Genomic DNA, 15166 nt, shown 5'->3' with positions numbered 1-15166 from the left:
TATAACTGGTGGCATTTGCTTTTCTAATATTGCTAGAGAGTCAATTACCTCTCCCCATCCCTCTCTTGCTCTGCGGGAAATCCACTGCACAGTTTTTTAACTCTCTTCTCTCTGGTTTGAAATTTGAAACTTTAGGGTGTGGGACGTGAATGCAGGCGAGATGCTGAATACACTGATTCACCACTGTGAAGCAGTACTGCACCTCCGCTTCAATAACGGCATGATGGTGACGTGTTCCAAAGACCGATCCATTGCTGTGTGGGACATGGCTTCACCAACAGACATCACCCTGAGGAGGGTGCTAGTAGGGCACCGAGCTGCTGTCAATGTAGTGGACTTTGATGACAAGTACATTGTATCAGCATCAGGTGACAGAACTATAAAGGTGAGGTGTTTCAGATGCTTTTTATTTGCAGCACTGGGGTATTTAATAACCAAGAACAGTGACCAGACAGGGAAGATGGTCCTTGGCCACTATCACACAGATCTTCCTTTAGAAGCAGCGTTCTTCCTGCTGCTCCTTTCCACTTGTCCCTCCTCTGTTGAGTTTGCACAACTTCTTTACAGAGCTGTATGGCAAATCAGATCCAGGTACAGATGCAGTTGAAAAAGGACTTTTTTTCTGTGTTCTTTTTCGACTTGACCACTTCCATGATCTGTTTCAGCATCAGTCATTCAAACAGTTGTCAGAGGGTGGCATGGGGGCAAAAGTGAAGGTGAGTGGGTAGGAGTCACTTAAGTGTTGCTGCTATGATCCCAACCTGCAGCATTAAAACTGAGGAAAACTGAGATCCTGTGTAGACTAAATCATAGCCCAAGAGTGCTAAAGCCTGATTTTGGAAGCTAATGCTCATATGGTGTAGCGAAAATCTTCTGTGTACAGTGACCCAAGCTGCTAACAGTTGCAGACTATAGTCACAAGTCATTACAAGAGGAGTAATTTTCCTAGTCTTAATGATAGCATCTTCAATTAAGAGCGTTCTGGATGCACCTACATATCATACAGATACCAGCTTTTATTAGTCTCTTCTTAATAATTTTGTCTCTGTGTGGTTCCCTCCCCCTTCCTGTCACAGGTATGGAACACTAGTACCTGCGAATTTGTGCGCACCTTAAATGGCCACAAACGAGGCATTGCATGTCTGCAGTACAGAGACAGGCTAGTAGTGAGCGGCTCTTCAGATAATACTATCAGGTGAGAGACACACTCCTCGTTGCAGAGTTCTGTGCAAGCACATTGTCTCTGATTCCCTGGGATGTGCAGAGGTTAGGCAACTGAAGTGCTCTGTACCCTTGTCGTCTTTGAAATATGCTTTCTTTGGTATAGAACATTGGGAACTACTGGAAAGAGATATTAGAAGCTTGTTTTACTGTGTTGTCTTTCATCCTCTGTATCTCAAGAGTCCCATACTAATCAACAAGTTGCATTGCCGTGACAATTCTGGTGTATGAAAGAGCTGGCAAGTACCACTTTCTGTGATGTCCTCTTGTGATATTTTAATTGGGCTATGTGTCTAGTTAAAGGGGTCAGATTTGCAGTAAGAGGCATTTAATCCTCTGCAGAAATCCTCCTGGGCTCTCGCCAAACTCTTCTTGTGGTACTTGGCACCTGGTTAAGTTTGGAACAGCTGGTTTAGAGCATGAAGTTCAGTTTGCTGCCTTTTGCACTTCTCCAGCTGCCCTGGTTGCAATCTGAGATTTAACTCCTTCTGGTATCAGGAGCCAGGATTTCTCCCTACATCCTGCAGCTGCTGGCAGAGGAATGTCCCACTAATCTCGGCTGTATGGAGCAAGCTTGAGTAGTAGTGTACATGATGTAGTGAAACGGCTCTGTCATGCAAACAGGAGTAAGAGTAATCTCCCTTTTGTCTTTGTCATTTCTTTAAATAATCGTCTGCCTTCTGATCAAACTTGAAAGTTGGACAGTGTAAGCAGAAACCATTCACTTTGCATGTCAGTAATAATTTCTCCTCAGTGAGAATGATTCATGCTACTGTTTGCCTCTGAACTTTACTTGCAACACGCTGCCTCTCCCTGCTTTGCATTCTGTAGGAAAATGGTGGTCCTTTGGTTGACATCACCAGGTCATTGTGCCAGATTTTAGTATAGGGCTGTCTGAGAGCGTGACCAAGAGAGCTGGAACTTCTGTCTGTTGATCAGGCGACAAAGTGTTAGAGTAATGCACAGTTTTGTGTAAGGGTAGCACCACTTACACATGGTGAGAACTCCTGCACTTCAAATAGAAAAAAAAAAATCCCTTTGCAACTGTACTATGAAACTTGGTCTCAGAATTAGGGTAAGAAATAGTTAAATATGACAGCAGTTAGATCTAAAATATGACTTGCAATGCTAATCAAAATAAATGTAAAGATAGTGATGACGCTAAAGAGGAATACAGTTACTTTTATGCTTACATGGGACAAAATCCCTAGTTGACAGATAAATTGTGCTAGAATTTCAGGAATCTTGGCAGTGAATCTTAATGGAAGTCAAGTTTGGCAACTGTGTGGGCAAGGCACAAGACTTACCTGGTCACATTGTTTTCTCCCAGCCATTAGCAGAGGGCACAAGTCAGTGGAAGGGTGATTAAGAAGGGGCAGGTTACTAAGTCATCTTTGTGGGTGGCTTGGTGTTTTGTATGTTTGATTTTAATCCACTGTAAAATGCCAGATGTTGTGTGTTGGCTTTTAGTAGAGGCTGCCTCCTGATACAGAATTTGAAGTTCGTCATTCCTCAGTTGCAGGGAAGCTTTTTTCCAAAAGATGACTGTGATTTCTAGTTTTGCAACTGCAAACATAAGGACGTGTGAAGTAGCTGAGAAATCAATATCTTTCTTCTGTAGGGAGAATCCATGTATAAAAATGATTTTGGTTTTGTTTTAGGCCAGAAATTTGAGGAGTGTATACATAGCAGATACATAGGCATCACTATCATTGTGACGATTTCCACCTGGTAGAAACAAGGTCCATCAAGTTTAATCCAGTCACTTCAGTATCTTAGTCTCTGGGACCAAAGTTCTTAATTGCTACACGCAAGCATGGTATAGAAAAAAGGAGGAAAAAAAAAGAGAATTCAGAGCAAGAAAATAAGATCAGACTACATCATCTTGGGTTAATTTTTAAATGCGTGGTTGATCAGCAGGTATGTATTCATAACATCATCTTGGGTTAATTTTTAAATGCATGGTTGATCAGCAGGTATGTATTCAACTTCCAGTGTGTGCACTCATGGGGGTCTGATACTGGACTGTTTAGACAACAGCATTCTCTCTAGGAGATGTGGATTCAGGCTTACCTGCCTTCTGTACATCTTCCAGCTTTGTCAGGACTTCAAGTGAATTAAAAGCTGAGATAATTGCAGACCTCCCTCTACTTCCAGAATTTCTCCCAAAGCTATAGGAAGGCAGAGTGGGAGTGGTTTTGACTGCATACACTCTGTAGTGATTTTTTTTAGTTAGTTCTCCAGCCTTCAGAGTAGTTCTCTTACTATTTGGTCTGTTGACTATTTAAAGAAGTAGAAATTTGAGGAGGTTATCAAATCTGGGAGGTACCCTTGGCACCAATTCTGCTAGGAGATTCTACTCTTACATAGCAGTTATCCCTTTTGTACATGAAGGGCCATTCCCCGCATGGCACGGGACCTGATCGTCTCTTGTAATCCCATTCAGATTCAGGTAAAACCTCAAACTGGGACCTGAAAATACAGGCCTGAATTAGTGTGATGCAGCCTCCCAGAGCTGCTGGCAATCTCAGGATTGATGGCAAGGAATGGAAACACATGGCATGAAAGTTCCTGGCACAAGATTGCTCTTCAAACCTTTCTGCACCAGTTCATTTCTGGCATTGTCTATCCTGTTTACAGTCCTTGAGAGACTTAATGCTCTCTGACCAGCCAGAGTGCCTTTGGCTGACCTTTGCCATGGAGTTGCTTGCTCTGACCTTGACTGGTGTTCTTGTACTCATGTGAAAACTATTGGGATCTTCACAGTTTCCTCAAAGATCAGCTTCATGGATCTAAGAATCACCTCATGCTCCTCATTGGCCTCAAACGCATGCATAGACAAATCCTTTCCCAGTTCCACAGTCTCAAAAGAGTTCCATTCGTTCCTCTGTTGTCCAGACCACCTATATTTCTCACTACTGGGAAGTTCATGTCACTCTGAACGCTAATTGAATAAGCATTTAAGAACATTTGTGACTGCTTTCTTTCAGTTGCATGTCAGAGCCACAGCAGATACTGCTGTTAAACAATTCCTACATGAGCAGAGCTTGTCTCAGCCAGAGGTGGAAGATGTCAAAGAATGTCAGTTCTTGCAGGCAAATAATCTTTCTTTAGCTATGGTAATCGGGAGTCATATCAAAGAGCTGACAAATGTATGGAAAGCAAATAGTCTTACTTCATAACTGTTTCAAGTGTTTCTTAAGTATTTTTAAGGTAGTGTGTATGTGTAAAAATTACTGTATTTCAATTTATTCCCCATGCTAAAAATCTTTCACAAAGCCCAAAACTGTGGGGTATTTACAGCTGAGCATAACACATTGCTGGGTCTTTTACTGGGATACTGTGTACGGATTTTGGTGCCAGAACTTTTTTAAAACATTGGATTATTAGAAACAGTTAGCAGAGAGCCACAGCAATTATTTGAGAGCAAGAAAGAAATGCATTACAAAATAATAAATGTAAGAGTGCCCATTTTAGCTTATGCATAAGGTGCCTTCAATGGGAGAAATGACAAATAAAAAGGGCTTGTTGATTCTTACACCTTTTACCACTGTACTGATGGCTTAATTTGCCTGATGATAGTCTCCAAATCAGAAATAGGCATGTAGGGGTACAGAAAGGGGTGCATACCCTGTGAAGGTGATGATACCCTTGGAACAAGCTGCCAAGGGGGTTGATGAGTCTCCCTCTCTTAACGTCTTAACATCAAGGCAGGATACTTTTATGAAAAATCAACTTCAGTAAAATAAAGTTATGAGGCTCACTGTGAAGATGAGCAGTAGGTCTGTGTTACTAGAGCAGTAGGTGCTAGACACAACTGGTCTTAAATTTTTTGTATCTCTGACTCATTTCCCTTGTGATACTGTAATATAAGAGGGTCGTGTTGAAAATCATGCATCCACTTAAACAGCAGGAAAAGGAATGATGAATGTAGTTTGTTTCTTCTTTATTGTTTCGTCATGGTCTGTATTTCCAAGTTTCTATTAACTACAAGCAAAGACCAAGTGTTTCGTTGCAATGATCAGATATTCAAAAATTCTTAGTGCTGCTTTGTATTCTCTTCCAGGCTGTGGGATATCGAGTGTGGGGCATGTTTACGAGTACTGGAAGGCCATGAAGAGTTGGTGAGATGCATACGCTTTGATAACAAGAGGATAGTCAGTGGGGCATATGATGGGTGAGGCTGTCAGTGCAGTCAATACTTTGCATCTTCCTGTCTGTCCCAGTGTCCCACATCCCGCTTTGCTGTATCTTCCTTATAAATATTAGACTCCTTGTCTGTCATACCAAGAGGACCTTTTCATGACCAGTAAATGAGGACCGTGCTACAAAGCATACCTTTTTTTCTTCTTTTGAAGTAAATCAGTGTGGTTTGATGTGTGTGGTCCAGTTGCTTGTAAGAATATCTGATCAACTCAACCTGAAACCTCTTCTAGCTGAACCACTAGTAAGAACAATCTTTTCCATCTGTGGTTATGTCTTCTGGACCATTTGCCATTACAGACTAGGTGTCTGCACTCCCACATGTTTCTGTTAGTTATTACCACCTGCTTTTTATATGTTTTACTTTGTTGACAGCTTTTTTTTTTCCCATTAAGCTCTATAAGCTTTACAAAGGGGAAATGCAAGAACGAGGTCTCAAGAGCAGAAGGATTGCAGTAATTTTCCTTGAAGTGGTGTATTAGCTAAGCTATACTAACAGTTAATTTTTTTTCTGTGAGCACTTGCTCTTTTCTCTTTAACTGAGCCATGGTGTTTGTCTATGTTTTCACTACTAGGAAAATTAAAGTATGGGATCTTGTGGCTGCTTTGGACCCTCGTGCCCCAGCAGGGACCCTCTGCTTGCGAACCCTTGTGGTAAGAGCTTTTGGTAGGGGTGGCGGAGGGGGCAGAAAAGTGTGCTTGATCAGGGCTATCTTGAGCTATGAAAACTCAAGTCAGCTTAGCCCCAGTCTGCAGGATCTAGAAATCATTTCTAGGGGTCTGGCTTTTTTGGGTGTCCAACTTTTTTTCTTAATGTTGCAAGCTATGAAGCATTAAAAGTTAGAACCTGTGGAGTTTTCACTTACTTTTTAATGGGTTTGTTCTGTGATTTGAAGTTAATAACTAAATCCTTTTTTGAGACTTGTCCTTCTTGGAATCCATGTGCCAGTGAGTTTACCTTAACCTGTGTGTGCCTGATGGTATAGTAGTAAGGTGTCTTGTCATCAAATTTCTTGAAGAAAAGTAGTACATTCCAAATTTGAGGAACAAGAACAGAAACACCCTTGGGGTTGCTTTTAACTGGCTTTTTGGTGTTAAAGGAGAAAGCAGGTAAGGACTGGAACAGACAGTGAAATTGCCTCATCCTTAAATAGCAACTACTACCTTCATTCCGTCCATTAGTGTTTAGTGCAGCTCTGATGATAGTGTGGCTAAAATGTCATTGTGTGAGTGTTAACAACATTCACAGTCATGCTTAACAGTGGCTCTGCACTTGTCTTATAATAATATGAGAAAGTTGCGAGAAAAATGGCAGTACAGCCAAGGCCATGGGATGGTTCCTGGAAGCATTCCTCCGTCACATTCACCCCAAAAACCCTATGCTGTTGCTGCTCTGACGGCACTTGCCATGGGGATAAAGGAAGATTTCAGTCTAGTACCAAATTCTCATTGAAAGAGAAGTACTAAATTTATGTATTTATTAGCTAAGAAATGTTTGGGCAGTGTTGGAGTTGGTATATGTTAGACCTTTCCCTGCTGTGGCATGTGACTGTAGTCTGTGCTCTAAACCAAGATCGTACGGAGGCTGTCTGATTCTCTGAAAGTGTGGTTACCTCTCACCAGCTGAGCTGTGCTAGCTGACCTTCTGCACACTCATCCGCCACCTGAATTGCTACTGTGGCTGTAGATTTCGCTAAAGTATTTTACTTCACATTTGGAGCAGGCTGTGAGGGTTACTGTGACTCAGCTGACAGGCAGTAGATCATTAAGCCATGCTAACTCTTTTCCAATCATGTATTTGGACCATAAGCTGCAGAGTAAGAGTCTGTGAGAGCCTTGGATGCCTGCAGGTACTATGTTGAAAAAACCTTCTTGTTAGCCAAATAGAACTGCAAATAGTTTCATGGCTGAAATCCAGAAAAAACCTTTGTCATCAGCCACCCAGTTGCAAACTGTGGAACAACTCTGTGCTCATGAGCACGTATCCTGAGAGTCTAAGACTTCAGCTTGGTATTAGCAGTGTTCCTGCTCCAACCTGAGACAAATGTGTGCCTAGTAACCTGTAGACTTAATTTAACTGGTGTGATTTCCTCTGCATTTTCCAGCAGTGGACAGCCAAAGTGCCCCAGCTAATTATATTATAAATCAGAAGCGGTGGGATGGAAACACTGTAGGAATCTCAACACATGGATACTCATAAATCCCTGTTTGGTAGCGATGGAGGGGGCCAGAAGAGGGGGAGCAGAGGAAGCTGTTGTGGTGCTTTTAGGACTTTTCATGTTTATGACAACAGGGCGTCCTTATACCCACTTACCCGTGATTTGGGTATTTTTTTCTCTTCCCTCGGCCTCCAAAATTAAACCTGGCTGCACAATGAACATCGTGAGTCTCCCGCTGCTCGTGTTCAATTTTCAAACAGTAGGAGGAAAGTGCACAGATAACAAATGCTCGCTGCATGCCAGGTCCCTTCCAGTTTTGTCTTCCGTTAGCTGGAACAGTAGCCACGTGAATTTGACAGAAGCTTTCCAGGCATAGAATAAGCACACAGTTCAGCTTTCCTTATGAGGTTCAGGTCCTTGTGGCCACAACTTAGGGTGTGCAGTCCACTTATTGCCACTGCAACAGCAAAGGGTAGGTGCTGTGTGGAACTTCTAGGGCAACATCACTTAGCCTACAGTGACTGGAAGAAAAAAGGGAGTTTTGGAAACAGGCTTTGGAAGTACCTCTTTCTCTCTCTCTGTTTTGGCATCTCTGTGAGCAGTCCCTCAGGGAATCTGAGTGCCATAGTGATATTTTTTAGCAAGAACTTCACTTATTTCGCTGCTACAATACACACTCTGGAAAAACATTTCTCTTTGGAATAGGTGGGAAGATAGAAACCCATAAAGTGTTTTTAAGACAAATTTGAGTTATGCTTAGAAGATCAGAAAGGTTCCAATTACTGGACCTTTTTAAAAATTTCTCTTAAAAATAGAATGTGACTTTTGTGTGTGTGTATTTTTAGTTAATTTTCATTAAAAAATGCACAGTTTCGCTTTAAAGCAGCTGTTGTGCTTTGCAAACAGAGCTGTATTTTTGTAGTCCTGAGCCATAAGACACAGAGGCTTCCCATTTAGTAGCTAACAATTCTCTTTTCTCTAAATATTTGAAAAACCTGTATTTTCAGTACTAAAGTATTTTAAAGTATGTTTTTTTTCCTGTCCCTAGGCCCCTTACGACATGTGAGCACTAAAGAGAAATATGCATTAATAGATGAGATAGTGCTCACTCTACTTCCACGGTTTCTGTTCCCTTCTGACCGCAGAGGCCACTGCTCACTCTTGCAGCAGTGTAAGCACCGCGAAAAAATAGGCAACACAAAAGGGAATGCGTAGTGGATTTGCTCTGTGATATCCAGGATCTTGCCACTGCCGCCTGTTAATTACAGTCTGAATTGTTGCCAAATTGTCATGCCATTTCCACTCAGCCTCAGAGCAGAATGCAAACTGCCTATAAAGAATGCCCTTTCTAGTTCATATTTTTAGAACTGCTTAGGAGGAATTATTACTGTGTCACTGGACTTTACAACAGGCTCCTTAGTGTCCTCCGGTATTAAGCTCTTTCCTCTTCAGCAGTGGCAATGGTGCCAAGTCTTGAATGCAAAGTTCTCATCTCTCTCCTGTAACCTACTGCATCTGGAACTGCTGTGATTTCAGGAAGGAGTTTCACCATGGAATAAGGAAGACAGTGCTCCTGTCAGCCTTGGCAGACTCAATTGTGTGGTGGAGGGAGCTTGGTTTGTTCTGCGCAGTGCGTGTCCAATACTGGGATTAAGGAGTAATGGGATAACTGTAATATAAACTTCCTGCGAGCCAAGTACTCAGATACAGCAAACCGTTTTCACTGAAAGAGCGCTTAATTTACTCTATGTGATGGTGATGCACAGTGTGTCATGTGGGGTTTACTGAGAATGTAACACTAGAATCCAAGCCCAAGTTTGTCTTCCCCACTCCATCCCAGGCACCAGCAAGTTTGTGAAGTAACATGCTGTGTCTCCCACTTGCATTTAGGAGCATTCTGGAAGAGTCTTTCGACTTCAGTTTGACGAGTTCCAGATTGTCAGCAGCTCACATGATGACACCATCCTCATCTGGGATTTTCTGAATGACCCAGCTGCCCAAGCAGAATCCACTCGTTCCCCGTCCAGAACATACACCTACATCTCAAGATAAATAACACTACACTGTACCTCACACTTGCACAGGTAAAAAAAAAAAATTAAAAAATTAAGAAGAGGCTCAAAGGTGGCGCTGGATGTAGTGCGACCATGCTGCTTGAATAACTAGCTGGGTCTATCGATGTTTCTCATCTTGGTTGGACAGTAATTGCAGTGTCCTGTAAAAGGACAGGAATGGTTTTGATATCTTAGAACAGGGACTTTATTTTAGCATTTGTGGCATGTGGCGCCTGTGAGTTGTCCTGAAGAACTCCTCCTCTGTCCATCATCATCAATAATTAAATCAGCTATCACTGCTATCCAGAAGGAAGAGGGTTTCTGCAGAGCGAGTAGAGCAGCTGCTGCCTAACAAGGGGATGCAGATGGCCTGACCCTGGGCAGTTGTCACCAGGCAGGAGGGTTTTGCCAAGAAGCATCAGCTTTATTCCCTCTCTCTGAAGTAGTGACCATTCTTCTCACTCTGCAGCAAGCTGGTTCAAGAGAACAGTGTGGTTAGGGGAGGAGACACTGAGGCACAAGCCCAGGCAAATTAAATCGAGATGCATCAATGTGCAAAATCATTTACAGATAGAGCCTAGCCCTCGTTCTCTCTAGCACAGCATGGGTGTTAAATTGTTCATGTCAGAGCCTGGCTGGTTTGCTCATCACATTACCCTTTTGTCTTGGCCAGCACAGTGTGGGGAAGACATAATGTTTCATATATTTGGATCAGTTGTAGAGTGGATTTGATGTATATGAGTGGAGTGGGATAGCATGGTTGCCCACTTTGGTGGGTACATGCACTGTTACTGTTAGTAGCTTGAGAAAAATGGCAGAAGAGCTGACAGGCTTCTGCAGGGGGCTGTCCACAGTGACATTTTCCCATGGAAATGCTCCATTGTGGGGGACATCCTGTATCCTGTTTGACTGGTAAATATACAGTGATGCTCCAGAGCTGTCAGATCAGCCATCTTAATTTTCTCAAACGCTCTGATCAATCAGATGTTCTTCTAAATCACTAAAAGGTTTAGTACGAATGGGGTTTGTTTGGTTTGTTCTCTTTTTTGTTTCCAGGACTCATTTAAGCTGCAGTATTTAAATTATCTGCCAATGCCAGGACAAAAGAACTATCCACGTAACCAATACTTGCTGAAGAGAGAGGCTCTCAGACTTGTTTCTGGAACAAAGTTGGCATGCGGTTGATCTCAGACAGGGTCTACTCAGCGCGGCTGACTGCTGAAGTGCTGCTATATCAGAAGATTACTTTTATCTTTCATGAACAGTTAACATTTTTAAACCTTCCCATCCCTTGCCTCCCTTCTACCCCTCTTCCTGTTCACTCCTCTTCCCTTTACCCTGTTTGGTTCCCCTCCAAACCCAGTCACAGATGTCCTATGAATATATTTAAGACGTTGCCAGAATGTGTTGCTTTGCTGTTAAGCAGAAGACTTATAGCCACAGTGCACCCTGCTGAGAGTCACTTCAGGGTGGGTGGGAGGGTCAGTGGGAAGGCTCTTTTTTGTTTCCAGGACTCATTTAAGCTGCAGTATTTAAATTATCTGCCAATGCCAGGACAAAAGAACTATCCACGTAACCAATACTTGCTGAAGAGAGAGGCTCTCAGACTTGTTTCTGGAACAAAGTTGGCATGCGGTTGATCTCAGACAGGGTCTACTCAGCGCGGCTGACTGCTGAAGTGCTGCTATATCAGAAGATTACTTTTATCTTTCATGAACAGTTAACATTTTTAAACCTTCCCATCCCTTGCCTCCCTTCTACCCCTCTTCCTGTTCACTCCTCTTCCCTTTACCCTGTTTGGTTCCCCTCCAAACCCAGTCACAGATGTCCTATGAATATATTTAAGACGTTGCCAGAATGTGTTGCTTTGCTGTTAAGCAGAAGACTTATAGCCACAGTGCACCCTGCTGAGAGTCACTTCAGGGTGGGTGGGAGGGTCAGTGGGAAGGAGGCTGCTAATCTCAGACTGAAATCAATATCCATTGCTAGGCCTTTGAAAAAGCATTCAGCTCTGAAGAGCAACAGAAACACTTACAACAGCCAGACCAGCCTGCCCCCCCCACCCCGACTTCCCTGCGGCTTTTGGCTGTTCTGACTGCAGACCTATTTTTTCTGGAGAGAGGACCCTTGAAATTTGACTATTATGAGCCAAATCCATCTCTTTCCTCTCCTGCCTGCTCTGCTAACCCTTTGGAAGCTGGATGTGTATTGTAGTCTCCCTTAACATCTGCTTGGCTGGGGAACGCTAGTCAATGAAAAGTTAAACTCTCTTCTGCCAAAGTCCCAAGCATGATGGACTGGGGCTGAGATCCCCTCCACCCCCACCCCAGGTGAATCGTTGGCCCAGGGCAGTATTTCACTAGCAAAGGGACTGTCTGTACCATCTTCCTCCTGCTGTTCTCCCTGAAGACAGTGTGTTGCTGATGGCTTACGAATCATTCTGTAAATTGGAGGATGTTTGAGGCTGGGGTGAGGAGGAAAGCTGGACATTGCTCCTTTCTTTCCATTCCTCCTCCCCTCAGAGAGGCTGTAGCTGGGTGCTGGAAGAGGGAGCTGCTGAAATCCTTGTGGAGCTCTCAAGATCGAGCCACTCTAGAGTGGAGACACTACACAAGCGTTCTGGCCATGACAATAAGATTTTGCTGCCGTGAGCACCAATGGGGCGCAGTCCCCTGGTGATGGCAGATGGGTAAAACGGGTATGGCCATGAGTACAGTCAGTACAGTTAGCAGTGGCACCAGGTCAGTCCTGCCGCGTTTCTGGGGCTGGCCGGGCTAGAAAGCCTTCGGAGGGAGAGCCTTTGGTGCGCTTCTCTAACCTACGTGCATGCCGCATTGCGGTTTAGGGACACAGGCTGATTAGTCCCTTTGCTGATAGCTGAGCTGGATCTTTGCTTCCTAGCTGAGGCTTTTGCAAATTGCCATTGTTTAGAAGATAAAAATAGCCCTGAAAAGGAGGGACATGAGAAACAGTTCTGCATGTCTCTGAACTAGACAGAGAGGTCTGGGGGAAAACAGCTGTTTTTACAGAGCTGGAATTGCAGCAGGCCTGCATTTGATCAGGAAAGACTGTGTAAAGCAGTCCCTGGCCATTCCAGGTTTGGGCCCAGATCTTCCACTGTAGGTTTCGAATAACTCCCGCTGCCTTAGTGAGGAGTTGCTCCAATCCCACAGTAGGAAATCAGGGCCCTTCGTCTCCCGGCTGGAGGGATTTTAAACAGGCTTTGTTAAAACCCTCTAAACTTGGAACTTGGCAGATGGGAATTTTTTTTTTTAAGCTATTCTCATCAACTTCACTTTGCTGGGGAAGCAGTTGCATTGTTTCTAATTGCTTGGGATGCGCTTTTTCCACCAATGAAATTTTGCAAGGAGCTGGGGCAGGAGTCCCCAGAGAGCAGTCCAGAGGGCTTAAATCGTTTTGGTGACAGCTAAGATGGACAGGAAGGCGATGGAGTTACAAAGGAAGGCAAAGCTGGTGTTTGGGGAGTACCTAGTGCAGTTCCTGAAGCACGTGGGCAGCAGTGTTGAGCACTCAGCTCCCTGTATTTTCAATAAGCCTAGAGACTATGTCAGTTTTAAAGAGCGTCTCGGGGCATGTGGTGACACTCCTGTTTTCTGTTTGAACTATTACTGTAAGAGTCAAACAGGTTAACAACTCAGCTGTGTTCAGGTAACACTGACAGTGTGACTTACCTCTGCAGAGTCATAAAAGTTCTGAGTCACAATGGTAAGTTCACCCGTGACTAATTTTGGCACTACTTTTAAGTCTGGGAAGGCTGTTTTGGATTTCAGACAGCTCTGCATATCAGGCATACTGCAGTCCCAAAGCCAAAGCGGCAAGGGAGCAGAGAGAATCAAAGTTTACATCCCAAACTTTGCTGAGTTGAAGTTCTGAGTCTTATTCTTAATGTTATTTTAGCACTGTTCCTCTAAGTTCAGTTATTACAAAGTCTGCAGCATGGTTGCATATCAGCAGGTGTTTGTATGACCTTGGCTGCAGATTTAATTGTTATTTTCCTCAGTTTGGTCATCCTCTGTCTTTTATATTTAGGTTGTTGTAGAAAACAGTGATTTGTTACTCCAGCCTCTGAAGGCTGCAGAACTTCCTAATATATTAATGGCATCTTTGTGGGCCATACCTGCAAGGATGCATTTTATTTTGCTAGTTGGGAGAATTTGGGAGAACGGGAGGACTGGCTGGCCAGACGTGGAGACAACACCATTGCAGATTATCCTTGGTTGTCATAGCCCTGCTGCTCCATGCTGCTATTGTGTAACTTCTAAGCACTGCTGGGTCTTCAAGTGGTACCATATTTTGAACTCTGCTGTATAGAGCTGTTTAAGGTACAGTTATCGAGCAACAGCTGAAATCCATTTTTGGCACACAGTAAGAACGGTGTCTTACCCTCAAGAAGGGACTGTGTCTGGGTACTTCATACAGAACCGCTGAAAGGTGAGGGTTCCTTAACCCACCCCCCAGGTTGTACAGATTTTCTGATAGCTAAGAAGGAAACTGAAGTTAACTGATCTAACTTGAACTTGAAACTGCCACAGCCTGACATTTGGTGGTGTTTATTGTGCACCCAGGGAGGAGCCATCTGGTAAGTAGATCTCCCAATGTCAGAAGAAAGTGGCTTTTTCAAACTTCCCCCCCCTTAAGGATATGTGTGCGTGTGTGTGTGCAAGAGTGCATGTGAGAGAGACGTTTCAGCATGAACTGGATGGATAAATCCCTCAGCCAGGTTGGAGTAATTGCAGAGTTTATAATGAAAATAACTAGAACATGCCTGCTGAAAGGAGATTAAAAAGGGCTGGAAGTGTCTGTGGGCTTTAAGTGTTGCACATCGCTTTGAAATGAAATGAAATACCTCTGCTGCGTAGAGATCGGCACTTCTCCCACAAGTAGGAAGCTCACACTAGCCTTCCCCCTTGGACTATGGGATGGAAAGTAGTGGAGGTGTGGGACGTTCAGAGCAGGACAATCCGTTACGGCCGCACCATCTCCTGCTTGTGACTCCTTTGCAATAGGGCACAGTTTTTCTGCAATATTTCTCATCCTCAGAGGAATACAGCTTGCTTTAAAATATGCAAATAGAAGCATGAAGGAATTTGCAGCAAGAAAACTTTTGCAGCTGTCTCCTCTGGAGCAGCCCTCTCTGCTCCCCGTTACTGTTCAGGGACAGACACATCCGCTGTTGGAATGGAAGGATTCAGGTGACAAGTTGAGAAGTCTATGGTCATCGGAAACGTTGAAATGCTTTACACTTGTTTCTAAACTGGAAGCTGACTTGGACCACCATGCTCTACCTACCCGCCACCTGCTCCTGCTCCAAAGGATCCTTTTTTCTTTCCTTAATTTTTTTTTTTTGAACACTGAAAAAGCTGGAGAGTATCATGTGCATTTCTCCACTCCCAGGTATGTGTTTCCTGCCCCTGCCACATGTTCCTTTCTCAGTCTGAGCAGAGCTGCAGGCTTGGTTCTGAGTTTTTTGGCATCCCGGCTCTGATGGAAGCGCATCTTCAGGTTGGG

At 43.7% G+C, this 15166-nt stretch overlaps 1 protein-coding gene across 1 annotated transcript in view; it reads left to right on the top strand.

Moving 5' to 3' along the window:
• Nucleotides 1-10924, top strand: part of BTRC (beta-transducin repeat containing E3 ubiquitin protein ligase) — an 89045-nt gene extending 78121 nt beyond the window's left edge. The window contains exons 9-14 of the mRNA XM_009894243.1: nucleotides 136-385; nucleotides 1077-1195; nucleotides 5288-5398; nucleotides 6000-6078; nucleotides 9474-9667; nucleotides 10694-10924. Of these exons, the coding sequence (XP_009892545.1) occupies nucleotides 136-385; nucleotides 1077-1195; nucleotides 5288-5398; nucleotides 6000-6078; nucleotides 9474-9635 (721 nt within the window). The 3' untranslated portion in view covers nucleotides 9636-9667; nucleotides 10694-10924. The remainder of the gene's footprint in view (nucleotides 1-135; nucleotides 386-1076; nucleotides 1196-5287; nucleotides 5399-5999; nucleotides 6079-9473; nucleotides 9668-10693) is intronic.
• Nucleotides 10925-15166: the final 4242 nt, after the last annotated feature.

The sequence above is a fragment of the Charadrius vociferus genome, unplaced genomic scaffold (genome assembly GCF_000708025.1).
Source record: "Charadrius vociferus isolate BGI_N301 unplaced genomic scaffold, ASM70802v2 scaffold711, whole genome shotgun sequence".
Lineage (NCBI taxonomy): Eukaryota > Metazoa > Chordata > Aves > Charadriiformes > Charadriidae > Charadrius > Charadrius vociferus.
Note: the sequence above shows the minus strand (reverse complement) of the source record. Positions and strands in the feature narration are given on the sequence as shown.